At 37.0% G+C, this 16,990-nt stretch overlaps 2 protein-coding genes across 3 annotated transcripts; one reads left to right on the forward strand and one right to left on the reverse strand.

The window, feature by feature from the left end:
* Positions 1-533: 533 nt before the first annotated feature.
* On the forward strand, positions 534-3,716 carry LOC101291629. 2 transcript variants are annotated; one of them, XR_184745.1, is made up of 4 exons: positions 534-880; positions 972-1,036; positions 1,219-1,353; positions 3,130-3,716. XR_184745.1 is itself a non-coding variant. In XM_004300382.1 (4 exons), the coding sequence occupies exons 2-4, from the start codon at positions 979-981 to the stop codon at positions 3,628-3,630; spliced, it is 717 nt and encodes a 238-aa protein (XP_004300430.1). In that variant the 5' UTR covers positions 737-884; positions 972-978; the 3' UTR covers positions 3,631-3,716. The 2 variants fall into 2 exon arrangements, 1 of the variants encoding a protein (XP_004300430.1); XM_004300382.1 differs by having other exon boundaries at positions 737-884; positions 1,196-1,353.
* Positions 3,717-4,552: 836 nt separating this feature from the next.
* On the reverse strand, positions 4,553-7,260 carry LOC101290769 (expansin-A4-like). The gene is made up of 3 exons (XM_004300379.1): positions 7,041-7,260; positions 6,641-6,959; positions 4,553-5,287 (listed from the first exon to the last, which is right to left on the reverse strand). The coding sequence occupies exons 1-3, from the start codon at positions 7,189-7,191 to the stop codon at positions 4,978-4,980; spliced, it is 780 nt and encodes a 259-aa protein (XP_004300427.1). The 5' UTR covers positions 7,192-7,260; the 3' UTR covers positions 4,553-4,977.
* Between the last annotated feature and the right edge of the window lie 9,730 nt (positions 7,261-16,990).

A 16,990-nucleotide genomic window follows, 5' to 3' on the forward strand; every position in this document is an offset into this window, starting at 1 on the left:
TGGTGAAGTAAATACCATGCAGTAGTAGTTGCTTTGATAGGAAATCTCTGCAATTAGCTCTTGTACTGACTTGCACACCCAGCTTGATATGCATTTTAATATTTGTTTCATATTTGTAAATAAATATACGCTTTAGGATGGCACTTTCTAACTTTGCCTCCTTTTGTGGATCACCTATCAGTTTATGTCATCCTTTATACTTGTAGTGATTAGCCATACAATGTATTTTCTTTTTCTTCTTGTACGACTGATCAGGAACTCTTGAGGTGTGGTAGTCTACGCTAGGATTTTCTTAAGCGTCATTCTCATATCTGCAGTCGCCAGTCGGCGCACTACATGAGAAACGAATTGTAACAAGTGACTTCGGATGCATTCGTCTGACCCAGCGAGGTTGTGTATGATATTTCGATTATTTTCTATCAATGCGAAGGAACTTGACCCATTATTGACCCATTACTGTTTCTCGAAGAGGCCCAAGGTCCAACAGAAAAGTATCCAAACTGAACTGTGTGTTCAATACTTCAGTTTCCCATATAACAGTTACATATTGCTCCTCACATGGTTGACACTACTGTTTACTTCGTCATTGCTTCTATCGACCCTCTTCTTCACTCCATTTATTTTCAATAAAGAGCTCTAATTTGAGCTCTATTGAATTAAATCACCTCATTGCATGCAAGCCACTTTGGTACTTCACCAAATCACCACTACTCCCTTTCGTTTCCTTTGCTTATCATCCTTCAGATTTCGAAATTCCGGCCAAGATTTGAGTTGGGTTCTCCGGAATTGCTGGTCTGAATGCGAAACAAGACTTCCCAGTTCAGAAATTCAAATGGGTATTAGCAATTCTGCAAGTCTATAAATGTACTCAACGTTTATAGTAAGTAATTCTGCTGGCGTTCTCTGCTTGTACTATTTTGGCAAATGCAACTGAATTTTGATCATGGTTTTTTTTTTTATGGGTGCTGCAGATTTGAGATGTCTAGGCACTTAGTTGAGATGGCTCGGTGCTCAGAAGAAATGGACATTGCCATTGGTGAGTCTCATGATTTGTGGTTTTATTCGAAGTTGACTTAGTAGCATTGGTTATGTTGTGTAATGTATGTGCTTTGAATTTTGATGTTTGTTTTTTATGTTTCTTTGCTGTTGTAGCTTACTGTATTTTTTTTTTTTTCATTTTTATGTTGTTAAATAGAAAAATTGCAACAAAATTTTCAGGAGCTGCGGAACAACCTTGAGAAGGCATTTTTAGAGCAGGGTAGAGCCTTATTGAGATTTGAAGCGCAATGGAAAGATCTTAAGACGGGACATACGAGAGAGCTTGAGCAGCGTCATTTGCAACTGCAACAAAGGGTACTCTTCTTGTTCTCAACTTAAGACGAATTGTATTTTCTTGTTTTCATAAAAGATGAATTGTATTTTGGTTTTGTTTGGATTAATTGAATTAATAGCTGTTGCTGTGAATTTCCACCTAAAATGTACATGCTAAGTCCTTATGTGAGTACCTAAATTCACCAAGTATGAACAACCAATGCATTCCTAATATGAATGTTTCTATATTGTAGAACCTTGTTAATTCGAAAGTGATATTGAAGTTAGTGACATTAGGATCAAAAGCTTGTTATCAAACCTTTTTGTACATATGTGCTAGCTGCATATTTTGAAACCTACTGGTGAGTTGTTCTGAAGTTTTACATCGAATTTCTCAGTTCAAGATTTATTTTAAGATGTTCTATAGAAAATCTTTAATATCTACACTTGTGGCTTGGTTAAATAATTAGAATGTTGTCTTGTGTAAGAAGTATTAATATGTACACTTGAGTGTTCTAAAGAAAAGACATTATTCTAGAGATGCTCCACTGTAATTGACCTGTATGTATACAAAGATGTTTGATAAGATGGATTCATGCCACTTTTCCATGTGTATGGAGTGTTATGGAACACAGTATAATCGGGTGTGTTGGTAGCATGCATGGAAATCTGTCGTGGTGTTACAACCTAACAATATTTTGACATTTCACATTTGCACCGACATTACACTCAGAAAACTCTTCCAGAACCATCATTGTGAATGCTCTACCATTCAACCCTTTCACTCTCTCAAAATCATCAAGTGGAATTTGTCACGTTACCTAGAGCGTATACATGATTCAAGATAGAAGAGTGCTTCTTCTTCTTTTTTTGTGATTTTGCTATTAAGATTTCATTGAAAAATAAAATTTCTTTGTATTTTGAAGATAATTAATAAATCGAAGTTCTTTTTTGTAATCAAGAAGAAGATTTTTTACCCTATGGAAGGGTAGATCAGCCTCCATTCCCTCTAATTAGCGTTCTAGTCTCAGGTTTCTATTTCCACATGTGGATGTTCAAAACTTCAAATCTTTCCCAAAACCTGTTGCGACCGAAGATGGGGTTCATTTGCCATGTCAACGAACAAAGATCAAGCAACCGGTTGGGATTTGGCCATGTCCACCTGCGAATATTTATGATTTTGCAGGCAACAGTCTATTCTCAGACTTGTTTTCTTCTTCCGTCTTTGCTTTTCAGTTTCAATTTTAACTTTTCATTTGATGCTTTTATGGTCTTAACCTTGGACATATGTGTGAGGCGCTGTATGTTTGGTTTTCTCTGATCAAATCCTTTGGTTCCTTATCATAAAAGAGATTAGAAGAGAGATAACTGTTGCAGATTTCAGTGTTCAAGTGAGTGACAACAGCTTGGATTTGTCTTTTAATAGAACTGAATTTACAAAGTCGTGCTGGCTAACGTCTAAAATTGCCAACATATGGTAAATCTGATTTTCTGAGGCCAGTACTCTAATGGCATTAGTTCAGGTTTCATGTGTGTGCTAGTTGTCTAACTTTAATATTATGCTAAATGTGAGAATCTCATTAGACCATAACTGTAAAACTGCCACATAGTGTTACTTTCACCCAATCATCTCTCGACTGTTGTGAAAACACATGTATCCATCTCATCTACTTTCCTGGTTTCTAGTATGTTTCTGCTGAAAGTCCCAGGGTTATTAGTAGTCAAATAAAATGATGGACGTTATTTAGAATGAGGTGCATTGTGATCTCTTCGTTTTATTGTTGTTAATTTCTTAGCTAACCGTGATTTCTCTTTCAGGGTATCTCAGTACCTTTAACTTGGAGACAGTACTTCCCTACGACAAATCAGAATCCCACCTTGTTGAGTAACAATACTACTCCTCGATGGAGTGAGACTAACAAACCTCTACCTCTGCCTCCTAGAGATAGCACAACAAAACTATTTTGTGACATATGCAAGATTTTTTGTGACACTAAGATGGTACTTGATAAGCATAAAATGGGAAAGAAGCACCAGATGAACCTGGGGAAATTGAAAGGCAAAACTATTACTGGACAAACGAGTAAGAAGAAGGCAGATTCTGCACCTGAAGACGATTTGCAGACTAAGAAACGGAGGGTTATTGAAGGTGGTGCGGCACCCCATAGTTTAAGGACATGTTCCATATGTAACGTGGTCAGTATTAGTGCGACAGATTTCTATAAACATCTTGCCGGACAGCGACATAGAGAAGCTGCTGCATCGATGAGTAATGCAGCTGGGTCGAGTAGCTACGGCCAGCTGAGAATAAGGAACTAGGGTGGGAAACTGGTAATAACTTGTAATTGGTAGTAGTTGTACACAGAAGAACCAGCCTTTTCTCATTTCATACAATTCACACCTTTCCATAGAGTAAGGCTGTGTGTTTTCAATTTTATGTATTTTAGAAATATATGTTTTTATGTATTATGTTCTGTGTGATTATGCATCATGTATGAATTCTGGGGATTTTAATAAACTCTCTTACGTTCCCTTTAACTATGTGATGGGAAATCAAAAAAAGACCAAAGGTGTTCCTTCTTGATGATGATGGAACTTGGAGGTGGTATCCAAAGTCTATATGATTTTTACTTTTTAGGGTAGCAGGAATCCAAAGATTGGACACGAGGTATCCAAAGCCTACTATTTCTGAGGAACCTTTTTTTCTTCTTTTGGTGTAACAATGGTGAAGAAGTTAACCAACCACCAGCATTCTCAACAGAGCTGTAACAAACCCAGACCCACACCCCATGTGCAGGTTTGGTTAGTGCATATCCATTCATTTCACTTCAATGAGTATCAATTTGGTTGGTAAGTAAGGTTTCAAATCTATTTAATCGCGTTTGTTATTAAGAAAAATGGTTCCACCGTAAAGGTTATATTAAATAGATAGTACAAATGCTAAATACATATCTTTCTTTCCGTTGTACGTATAATCTCAGATATTAAAACTCAAAGTTGTCATGTGTTTTCTCGATCCTCAAATTCTAAGTTGTTTGAAAAGCGGAAGTAGTCTCAATCAGAAATTTATAGGAAACTGCCCTTTACGGCAAACCTACCCTCTCTTTTCTCCGAACTCTTTGGAAATAAAACGGAAACTTCCCATTTTGGTTTAGAATTATGTACATATTATGCGCTAGCTTGTATTGAAATCTCTGATATAAATTTGGAGAAAATACGTTGTATACTATGAACTGTAATTGTCGAATCAAACGCAAACGAAGATTTTCATTGCTCTTACAAGTACTCAAATTTAAGTATAATGCCAATAGAAACAAGCCAAATACTTGGAAGAACAAAATAAGTTACTACTACAAATGGCATACGTATATAAGACATATACTACAGCTTCTGGTCGTACTTAGTATCATACGGCTGCGGGCTACAATCTTTTGCAACCGCCTCAACCACTCCCTATAGTTTTGGGCTTCAATGTAATTTCCCCTCTTAACCCTACCACTCTCATAAGTCACACACCAATCAAAAAGTCAAACTTGTCCCTAAAACACTTTCACATTCTCCAACGCCCAGTCAAAAGCACCATCCAACAAAATGGCTCCAAGAAAGGGTAAAAATGGAAACATAATATTAAGGCGGGAAAAATCATCAGGAAAAAGTCGCCGGGAATCAAACTCGGAAATTCTTTCCGGTGAAAGTCTGACCGAACTGCCAGTTAGCTGGGACGATGTTCCACGAAGTGGAGGAGCGTCGGTCACTGCCTGTGACCCTGAAGGAGAGTGACTGACCAACCAGAACCGAGTTCGACTGCCAGTTCTGTCCCCAGTTACGGCTCAGGCTCATCCAGCCAGTCCTGGACCCTTTCACGCTCACCCTCACGATATCCCCTGCACCCGCGACGTTGGAGACCAAAACCAAGTTGAAGTAACGGAAGCCGTTGATGGTGAACCTGATCCCTCCGCGCTTCCGGCATGGCACCCTGAGGAAATAAGACAAAACGAGTGAGGATAAGACGGTAATTATCAGTGCAGTTAGTATAACGTGGATCGCGGACCGTGTTTCTAGGTGGGCGTGACTAAATCTAAAGCCCTTTTCACATTGATCAACGAGTCTCCGACTTTAGGAGACTGTGCTACCTATCGTACTTTGTGCCGTCAGATTCTCTGGTCAAGGGTGCGTACGGTTCAGATCATCCGAGAAGTCTAAGCACCAGTCAAGGAGAAAAGCCAGGATTGGTTGCTAATGTAAGTTAGTGGACTATAAGTCAAATTTTTCTTTTTTCGATTATAGGTCAAATTTTAAAAAAAAATTAGAGATAATAAAAGATTATATACTGAACATCAAACATTCCCCTACAAATGATACAGTCTATAGTTCTTTTTAACTTTAAACAAGTGACCCGACTTTGCGAAACTGTGATTTGTAGCTTTAATGGTTAAAAATGTTTATTCTAAATTGTGTAACGTCTAAAGTCACTGTAATGAAAACGCTCATAGTTACTGTGTTGGCTAAAAGGTCCAAAATTAGGGCAAATGCTGACGTACGGCAACTTAGACACTTCCATGAAAAGTATAAACAACTTATGAAAAATCTAGATTTAAATTATTTGATAATTTGATTTCAACTGTTTTGGGACCAGATAGGTTTAATGCCAAATAACCGAAAGTGACCAATAAACTTCCAAAAGGAGTCGAAATTAACTAATGGTAATGACCTAAAGCAAATTAGGTCAGTTAACAGTGATGAAGGTATAAGTAATAAGATTTAAGAAAAAACTTAGACCCATCTGGGCCATTATCGTGTGTCAATAACTAACCAAACACAGAACCCATTACATTTTCAGAACGAATAATGACCCACAAGATAAAGAAAGATCACACAAAAAGCTTCACAAGATGGTCCGATTCTCAATCTTGCAACGCATTTCTGATTAAAGAGTTTCAATACTGTCGAGCACTATAAACTTATTGACATTTGAGGAAAAAACGAATTTGAATACGTTTTGGTAAATCTAGCTTTTACGACAGCATTTTACGTAGCAAAACATTTACTAGTACTAGTTCACTCTAAGACCGAGATTTGAGTTCCAAAGTGGCAAAACAGAGTGAAAACGGAGCATTCTGTAAAAACAAAGATCTTAACGCTTCCGCATTTTCCACTAGGTAAAATGGGAATGAGAAAGAAACTTACTTTAAAGCAGCCCATAACTATTTACCCAAAAAGAAAAAGTGTTTCAACTACCTAAAGCCAAATCAGAGCAAACAAAGAAAACCAAAAACATAGCACTAAACAGAGTAAAAAGTTAAAAAGCAGAGAAACGAGCTTTACTAACCTACGATAGGAAACAGGGACAATCCCGGCACGGTACTCAGCGATCTTAAGAAACATGGGCATGGCAAGGTCAAAGTGAGGCCTAGGAGGGTTGCACCATCCGCCATTGTCGCTAGGCTGAGCAAAGTTGGGTGGGCAAAAGTTAGTTGCAGTGATGAAAATCGAAGGACTTCCAGAGTGGCACCAGTTCGGGTCGTTTGCGCACTTGATTTCAAAGCAGGCACCGCAGCTGAGGCCATTGTTGAACAGCGCCGTGCTAAGAGCAGCAGTGCTCACTCCATATCCCTGGCTGTAAAGATTACCGTATCCACAAGCACCGCCTGTAAACAACAAATTAGCTTAGTTGGTTAGAGTGTGATCTTAGAATTCGTAAATGCATAAAAGGCGCGGTTGGGACGTACCCATGGTGCCTGAGGCATCAGAGCCACCGTAGAAGGTGGCATGAGCACCTTGCCAAGCACCACCGGAGTAGACACCAGGGATTCTAGCCTCGGTGATAGATGTTAGTGAGATGAGAAGAGCAGCAATGCAAGCCAAACTTGCCATAGCCATTGTTGTTGCTCTCTCTTGTTTTCTCTGTGGCTCAACACTAGAAAGGAGAAGAGAGAGTGAGCTACTCTGAAGGTGAGGGATTAAAGCAGGAGGTTGGGGACTACTTATGGAGGTAGCTTTGAGTTGGCCCTTAGTGGCAAAGCTTGGAATTTTCAGACATTAACAATACCCCTATATTTAATATTTTCTTCTACCCCCATTGGCAATCAATTGCGCGTGTGCGTCACTTACCAATTGGAATCCCCGTTGTACGGATAAGTGTGGGACCCAACCCATGTTACTCTTTTATTTACCAGTTGGTGGGATGTTGTCTGTTGCACGCTCTTATGGGCGAGTGCTGAAGGTGGTTTATATTCTTTCGTTTCTCTCTTTTTTTGGTGTCGTGTGTTTTTTTTCTTCCTTTTTATTTTTGGGAAGGTTTTTGGTTGTTAAATTTTTCTTGCTATCACACCTAAAACTCGTTTATGGCTTTGTCCTTCGTCAAAAGAACAAAGCGAGCACATGATTTTTCAAACGTAACCGGAAAATAAGAACAATTTGCCTCCAAAAATAGAAAAATGAAATCATGACCCTGAAACGAGGATGAACAAACCATGTGTGTGAGATCGTTTTATTATATTTTCTTTATCAGTTAGCATTTCACACTTCAATCGTAACACGATAGTAGATTTCTGAAATAATATAATTTTCGTAAATTTTGAAGTAATAAAATTAAGAAAAATAAGATTTCGTGCTCCGACACTAAAAGAAAAGGTATCAACAATACAACAAAATTGTTGTTGTTCACTTTTACGCATTTCCTCGAATACGTGATTTGACATACGTTTGCAAGTCATTAAATTGTTAACTTTTCTTTCACTTAATATGTGACATCATATTTTTCTTATTATGAGGTCATAAAATAAAGTCTCCAAAGGTGATTAGGGCAAAGCAAACTTGTAAAGTGAGAAATAGAATCTTGAATCCTTAATTAGTGATAAAACGAAGTGGGGGGAATGTTAGATCTAGGCTCTCTAGAAAGAGTAAACTTTGAGTCATTCTTAAGTTGAGCCGTGATATGCGGCTGGGATTTTATGACATTCTTCATTGGGGGGCCAAGAAAGATTTCATGGGGCTTGAGACAGGGATACAAATATTGTGCAATACACTTTCTACAAAAGAAAATTGTGCAATACAATCTAACAAAACAATAAAGGTCCCCGCTGAATGAGGTACCAAGAAATCGTTAGTGGGTGGAGAAGTCCCCATAGGAAAAAGTACACACCTAATCACCAATGAAGCCATGTAAGAACCGCCAACTAGAAGTCATTTGAGTTGCGAATTAATTTTCACAGTAATAAACTCAAAACTATAAAATGTTTTCCAAAAACGCTCGAGGTAAATTTAGGAGGATTCATAACAATTGTAATTAATTTTAGTCATTCATAACAATTCATATGTAAAGGATCACCATGTATCTATAATAACGTCATCATCTGATCATATTCATTCACATAGTATATGTAGATACATGTCTGATGACATTATGGATAAAAATTGTATGTATTATGTAAGTACACAATACAATCTTAGTCATTCATAACAATTCATATATAAGGGATCACAGTGCATTATAGTAACGTCATCTGATCATAACCATTCACACCATATATGTAGATACACGACCGTATACTGAGGTATGCTGTGTAATGAAAATCTTCTTGATAAATCAAAAACTATACTACGAGAGATTGTCACATAATGTATTTGGTATTTAGGTAATCCGATTAGAGCATCCAGCTGGAGTTGAAAGAGCCACTTAATCAGTTAATCCCGTGATCATCGGTCCACATAACCCGCCTTGCTTGCCTGGCTTTAATAACACCAGCGGGGCACAAGTAGAACAAGAAAGGCACGTAACAATAACAATTAAGCTAATTATTTAGCTTAACTATTGTTAATCTCGAGCCACCCCCACACTCCACAGTGACAATAGAGTTCGCAGACCAAACTCCATTATTATCATTTGTTATTTTTACTTTTGGCAACTCTATATATATTTACATAATTATGCATGTAATTTCTGTCACGTTTTGTCCCACTTTCTTTAGCTGCATGCAATTTCTCCACGGGCTGCGCACTACTGACAGTGAACTGCGGAAGGCTTGTAATTTCAAATGTAATAGCTTCCTGGTTTCTAATCCTCACAATAGCGTAAAAACATTCGAGGCTTAGGGTTGTAGTGTTGGCACATTTTAATCTGATTACTTCTTCAAGCTAGATGTTGATAATTGATTACATACGAAAATAGAAACCACGATCATCTATACAATTAATTAAAATGACTAGCTCGTTTGATAATTAAGTTTTATCTATGAAATAAATATACTGATTATTAAGTGAATTCTTGAAAATTGATTTATTTCGACACTTTTCGTTAATTTATACATAGCATGTCCAAAAAATGGTTATATAATTGAAATATTATATATACATGCATGAAACACTTTCCATTCGCGTTAATGATCTCAAATTTGAACTCGATCTAGGACAACATTTCAACCTTGGATATTTTTCTCAACACGCATGGATCCTCCTTGATCAGCTGAAATGTTTGCTTGCTGCACATAAACAGTAAATCCACAATGCGACTTATGAAATTGTTCAACGCGAGCTTCTTGCTAGTTGTGGAAATCTTCTTTGACATGCAAAGGCTTTAAGGAATTAAAACCCTACCTAGCTAGCTCACTATAATTTCTGTCTATATAACTTACCATTATAAATTTGAAAATTTCTAATTACATTGGATACCATACAGAAACTAGAATCTAAATGGCGATGACGATTATGATGATTACATCTCTCGGTTTTCTGATTTTCTAGCTTTTCACTCTTTTCTTCATTTTTCCACGAACCTTCTGTGTTTGTCAACTTACCGCAGCTGTTTAGCATCCACATCAAAAGATGGGGAACAATGGATTTTGTGGTAGACCTGGCATGTATGTTTGTTGCAGGAAAATTCGAATTGCATAATTACAGTCCAAAGTGGGCGAATTTTGGTGGGAAAGAGGTTAAGAAATGAACGTGGGAAGGGTTTGAACTTTGAAGTTTGAAGTCCAACACTAGCTTGACTTCATGTAAAGCCTAAAATCCATGAAATGAAAGTTACAAAGGAAACTCCCCTACAAAATCCACCAATTGAAGCCATTGTATCCGTCGAGCATTAGTAATGTGCATGCCACAATCAGATGTTTTGGTTTCGAGTTTCGAGTTTCGAGTTTCAAGTTTCCAGTAACCGCTATGCCTGCTAGTTAGAGCGTCAAAGCATTCATTTGTATGAACTAGGGGTGGGCATAAAGCCCGTTGGAGATAAAAAGCCCGATCCGGACCGGCCAGCCCGACCGGGTCGGGACGGGCTTTTTACCGGTCCCGACTATGTTTATTGGCGGTCCGGGCCAGGCCCGTGTATAACCGATTCGGGCCTGGGCCTTGTTTATGGAAATGAAAAAAAACCCGAGAGCCCGACTAATATACATGTCATACTTTTATTAGGTGTTTCTAAGGATTTACAATAATAGAATGAGCTCAACCACACAGAATTTGTGGTCAAAGACCTAAACTAAATTGAGAGGGTCAACTCTCTCAGTCAGTCAGTCTCGCTCTCGAACTCTCGTAGTCTCGCTCTTGGACTCTCGTTGAGTCGTTGTCGCACTCGCACTCGTACACTCTCGCTGTCTCGCTCTCGAACTCTCGCAATCTCGCTCTCGGACTCTCGTTGAGTCGTTGTCGCACTCGCACACTCTCGCTGTCTCAGACTCTCTCAGGCTCGCATCTCATCTTCACTGGAAAGCAGCTCGATCAAAGGTCTGCTCCTCTCTCTCTCTCTCTCTCTCTCTCTCTCTCTCTCTCTCTCTCTCTCTCTTCGTAGTTCGTATCTGCAATTCTGAATTTGAGATTGACTTTTATTCTAATATGGGTTCTTGTTTCTTGTTTTGATCGACTCTTCTGGAGAAGATGATTTACAGAAAGTAAGGCTCTTCCTGGAATTGGGGTTTCGACCGTTTCGTTGCTCTTCGGCCTCTTCCTAGTTCGAGTTTTCCTACGAGTTCTCTTGGTATGGTTTCCTTCCTCTTTTATGGCGAGTTTTTCTTTATCTTCTCAGTTTAGATAGATGGTGATGGTGATTGAAGTTTAGATAGATGTTGATGGTGATTGAAGTTTAGATAGATGGTGATGGTGATTGAAGTTTATTGACTTTAGTTGAAGTGTTTCTCTTGTTAATTTGTTAGTGCTGGACTGATGGTTTTAATTAAATTCAGTTGTTGAGAACTTGAGATTTGATTGTTTTGCAGCCTTTGCTAGTTTTTGCTGTGTTTTTACAGTTTACTGCTTTGTGCCTTTGTTGAGCACTTAAACAGTTGAACACTTGGTCAGTTGGTCTAGTTTTACTATTGCAGATTGCAGTTAAGTTGTCAGTTCATTCAGTTGTGTGCACTGTGCAGTGTATCGAGCTTTCAATCTTGCACATTTCAGTGATTTCATTGCAGATTTGCATTGCATTTCATTTCAGGTTATCAGGCCCACAAGCCCGATAGGACAGGCCATGTTCTTACATGTCCGGGCTTTTACCGGGCTCTAAAATTCTTGCGCCGGTCCGGGCTTTTTTCGGGCCCTGAATTTGAAACAATAAAACCTGACCCGGTTGGAGTGTATCCGGTCCGGACCCGGGCCCTGTAAAATAGTGGCCGGGCCGGGGCCATGCCCAACCCTAGTATGAACCGTTCACAAAAACAGTATATGAACTGGAATTCATCCAATAAAGCCGTTATTAAACGAGTCTAAACTTTAGCCGAAAATCACAATAGGGTGGGGTGGTGTAATCAAATCATGCATTACTAATTGTAAGATGAAACTTGGTATTGGTAGTCACATCGATCCATGAATCTCTAGCTATCTTTAGCTCCATGTGCCTCTAAGCTCTCTAACTTATAACACAAGACTAGGATTTTAATTGGGGCGCGACCTAAAAGGGGGGCCAATAGGTGCCTTCCACGTCAGGTATCATACATGAGGCTGTGGGACGGGACCAGCCTGACATTGGGCTCATGATGGGCTCTGATTAGAGCGTGCGCCTCACTCGCAACCATGTGAACTTAATTATAGCTCCCTGCAAGTCAACAACGTAAACCTCAGTCTTTGGCTCTTTCCGTTTGTCTCCCATTATTTATTTTCTTGAAGGGATTTTTTTTTCTGCTTTTTTTGTTCTTCTTTTTTCTAAAAAGGAAGGAAAAAATTTGAGTCGCTTAAACTCTCGTATTTTTCGAAACAAGCTTAAACTCTGGTTGCTCACCTAGTTTAACATATGCATTTGGTCCTAGTGGAATATGAAGGTCTCTTTTTTGTTGATGTTGTTCTTCTCTTGCCAATTAATTAGCTAGTGGAATGAAGATTAAACTAACGAGCTAATATGAATTAGTTTGTGTTTAGTCATGTATTGTTGTTTGATCATGCAATGGAAACTATCTAGTAGCAACAAAAATTAACTTGATAATGAGATGGATGAGTGTGTGTTTTATTGTTTTTGGAGATCTTTACTTCCATGCAAGAGATTCTTTTTTTTTTCTTTTCTTTCCAAGTTCATTTATGAAGTTTTTAAAAGGAAAATTTTCTTCTCATTACTGCTTTTGTCCTTATCAAGCTAGACAATGCTTTTGTGATGTAGAACTATGATGAAATAGTTCATTGATTAATGCCCTCACAATTAAAAACGTTCATTTGGGATTTCATATAAAACATTGGTACGTAGTTGAGATCTTGTTCTAGAATCAAAATGGAAGGATAAGGTGGTTGCCCCATTAGGATACTCAAAACCGGCCATGGATTTAGGATCGTTCAATTGAAATGGTTCGTTCATGCATGATGGTTATAATTAAAAGAAGCTCAATTTAGTACATACGTACTCAACAAATCTATAATGCAATTATTATAGTTCTTAGCTCAAGTTGTATAGAGTTGTCGATAATATAAATCAAATATTAGTGATGTTAATGTAATCGTAACATGAACTTGTACCTATAATCAAATTATCAAATGACCGTTAAGCTTGGATTTTTCATCAAATTGTTCCTCAATTAAAAACGGGTTGACGTCTTCATAGCTTCGTCCTTTCACTACAATCAGCTATGCATTTTGATTTCAAAACAAAAATAGCATCATAAAGATAATATGGAGGTCGCTTCTAATTAGTTTGATGCATGACTTTGATGATCTTCTAATACGAAGAATGTTTTGTTATATATAAATTGGCTCCATAACTAACTAATATAATGTTTGACCTGTGCTATTGGAACGATTCGTTTGGCTATAATAGGCTCGAGCATATGAAGTTCTTGATTTGTAAAAATATAGTTTCCTCTTGTTTCTTATGTGGGGATTCGTTAGATTTCCTTTTTAGTTACTTAATTGTTTAATAAGTTTGTTTCCATGAAAAATTCTACAATGTGTTAATGCATGTGAATAATGTGATGCATCAACTTTGTAAATTGAGTCCTTAAATTAGTAATATTAGCCCTCGAAGTTGTAATATGAGTTCAAATTGTAGAATTTTCTAGTTACAACATTAGTAATGATCATGTGTCTTTAAAGTGGTAAAATATATGCTTAAAGTGGTAATTGAGTCCTCAAAATGATTAAAAAAAATTGTTACAACTTTAAGGACTCAATTACCACTTTAAGGACTCAATTACCACTTTAAGGACAAATGAGGACTAATGTTGTAACTAATTTTTTTTACAACTTTAACAACTCATATTACAACTTTGAGGACTCATTTTACAGCTTGAGGACAAAATTGATGCATCACAGGCATTAACACACTCTAGATTTACCTTGTGTTTCCATTGCTTATTGGTTAAATTTTGAAAGTTCATTCACCTCATTTGCCGTCAATATGTGTTGTGCAGGATTTATCGTTATCTGTCTTCTCTCACCGATATGACGTGCTTTGATAATATAATTAACATAATCATATACCGCTTGAGTATCTATATATATATATAGTGTTAAAGTGTTGCATATCTTTGTATCTAGAAAAAAGATATATAAATCCATATAATTTAGGTTATCCTAGATATATTCCTAGTCATCTCATCTTGCTTTGAGCACCTTTAATTAACATGAGCAGTAAAATTTGATAATCTACCGATTAGACATCCTTTTGTTTTTAAGTCTGATCGATCTGTTCTCAAGGACAAGATTCACTCATGAGCAAAATGAAATGGTCGGTGCAAACTTCACTAGCAAGGATTCTTCTCATTAATTAACTTTCCCATGTATATTTTGGCAGATGACTTATCTAGAAACTTGGTGGCTCTTTTTCCCCCACAATCCAAGTTAGATGGTTGTTCAGACATTATTGGTTAGGGGAGGAATTGTGCAGGTTGATCATATGGACAATTCTAACTACAATCTAGCCTTGATTGTTGGATTTGCCATAAATAATCAGCAGTCCTTGACAACCAAACTGCGATTTGTTGAGACAAATTAATATTGTACGTAGTTGTTTGGTCTACATTCTTTCTTTCTTACTCAAAGGATTCCTCAAAGCTCTAATCCCTGAAAGAAAGAAGTCACAGAAGAGCCAAACTGTAGAGGATTGACCTGAGTCATAACCCATGTAAAGCTCTAGGGTTGCAAATTGAATATGCGATCGATATGATCAAATTCCTCAGTGGATAAATTTCATCTAGTTTGAAAGGAGCTTCATATAGCAATCCCAGCACATGCTATGTCACATACAAATGGATTACACTCTTAAATGTGCAGGGCTAAGCATTCCATGTGGGAGAGAATAGAACAAACATATAAGCCATATACTCCCCCATAGCTCCATGTGAGAATAACAACACAGAAACAAGTATATATTAAGTTATTTATACATATAGAGATATATATACATACAGATCCTATCCAGCAGGAACGAAGTCTCGCTTTAAAGTTATATAGATATTCTTTCCCATCCTTTTCTATGATCCTTCCTCCATGTGATCTATAATCTAGACCAAATCCTTAATACATCATCTGGTTTGTCAAATTTTGCAGGCTACATGACCCATGGATGTGACCTGAGAAAATAAACAAAAAAATAGATAATAATAATTTTGATTCTTTCATGCATAAATCCAACGCAGTGTCCTATATACTCGAGATCTTGGAAGGCTCTGGCGATTCGGATACTCTCTTTATCGTGTAGCTGAGGAGGAGATGTATATTATTAGGGTTTGTCATTGATGCAGTAGTAATGCAGAAGAAGAAGAAGACCAAATAATGCAGGTGTTGGGGTGCAGGGTTACAAAAGCTTACTAGAAAGACTGAGTTTCTGGAACAAAGTAGTCTTGCATTTCATGCACTTTGGAATAATATAACTGAGGGACTTCAAGCCAGTTTGACTGGGGGGATCGTCGTCTAGGAGGACAAGTTTGTCAGTGAAGCAGGAGTTGATTCAGATTAATGTGAAAATATATTCATCTCTGATAGACAACGTGGAAATTAAGCTATATATTCTTCAGTTAAAAGATGACGGTAACCCTAAATATATTACTGTTTTCTCTATAAAGTTCAGATGGTAATGATCACCTCCAATCAGATGGTACGAATCTGCAAATTTTACTGTATTTTTCTTACAACTTTATAAATAAGGAAGCCTATAAATAAATAAAAATCTTAAAAAGTTTAAACGATCTGTGGCACATAATTCATACTTCATACATGTGTCATGTATTCATATCTAGGTAAGATTAGGGTTTGTTAATACATGTGATGCATTAATTTTGTCTTCAAGTTGTAAAATAAATCCTCAAAGTATTAATATTAGTCCTCAAAGTTGTAATGTGAGTCGTTAAAGTTGTAAAAAAAAGTAGTTACAACATTAACATTAGTCATCATTTGTCTTTAAAATGGTAATTGAGTCATCAAAGTTACAACATTAACACTAGTCCTCATTTGTCTTTAAAGTGGTAATTGAGTTATCAAAGTTGTAATATGAGTCATCAAAGTTGTAACAATTTTTTTTAATCACTTTGAGGACCCAATTACCACTTTAAGCACACATTTTACCACTTTAAGGACACATGATGACTAATGTTGTAATTAATTTTTTTACAACTTTACGGACTCATATTACAACTCCGAGGACTAATATTACTAATTTGATAACTCAATTCACATGTATTAACACATTAAAGAATTTTCCTTCATATATTATGTATTTGTCGAGCTCATATTGTGAGAAAGATACATTGACGCGGAAACAATACATATTGTCAAGTCATGATGGCATAAAAAATGAACGTGGAGACCATGTATGAAAATAAAAATGATATGTGAAGAGGATTGGACCTAATCTTTACTAAAATTATAAGTAGGATTCATGAATGATGATTCTAGTTTTTCTTTGATCTTTTTAAAACAGTTTTATTTTTCTTTACTATAGCAGATAACTGTTTTTTTCATGAATTTAATTTTACGACCTCCACTACACCAAATGATTGTGAGCTTCTCTCGTAATTCTTTTGGTAGCTGGTTTTTCTTTTTAGGTACTTCTTACGTTTATAATGTACAATGATCAAACATCATATCATACATAAATAAAAGGGAAAATGACCATTACATCAAAAACAGCTAAAACAATATAGATTCATATATATGGTGAATGGATTGATTCATATATATGGTGCTACCCCATTAAAGATTTGAGGTCGATCTCAATGTGGAACAACCCCATGGTAGTTTTGGCTAGAAGATCCATTTTGAAGCAAAGCCA

The sequence above is a fragment of the Fragaria vesca genome, linkage group LG5 (assembly GCF_000184155.1).
Source record: "Fragaria vesca subsp. vesca linkage group LG5, FraVesHawaii_1.0, whole genome shotgun sequence".
Lineage (NCBI taxonomy): Eukaryota > Viridiplantae > Streptophyta > Magnoliopsida > Rosales > Rosaceae > Fragaria > Fragaria vesca.

What these genes read in the sequence shown, in the direction of transcription:
- LOC101290769 (XM_004300379.1), bottom strand. Translation starts at nt 7,191, where the DNA reads ATGGCTATGGCAAGTTTGGCTTGCATTGCTGCTCTTCTCATCTCACTA. An exon ending in TGATGCCTCAGGCACCATGG is followed by an intron (nt 6,960 to 7,040) that starts GTACGTCCCAAC and finishes TGTTGTTTACAG; the next exon opens with GCGGTGCTTGTGGATACGGT. An exon ending in GTCCCTGTTTCCTATCGTAG is followed by an intron (nt 5,288 to 6,640) that starts GTTAGTAAAGCT and finishes TTATTTCCTCAG; the next exon opens with GGTGCCATGCCGGAAGCGCG.
- LOC101291629 (XM_004300382.1), top strand. Translation starts at nt 979, where the DNA reads ATGTCTAGGCACTTAGTTGAGATGGCTCGGTGCTCAGAAGAAATGGAC. An exon ending in AGAAATGGACATTGCCATTG is followed by an intron (nt 1,037 to 1,195) that starts GTGAGTCTCATG and finishes GTTGTTAAATAG; the next exon opens with AAAAATTGCAACAAAATTTT. An exon ending in ATTTGCAACTGCAACAAAGG is followed by an intron (nt 1,354 to 3,129) that starts GTACTCTTCTTG and finishes TTTCTCTTTCAG; the next exon opens with GGTATCTCAGTACCTTTAAC.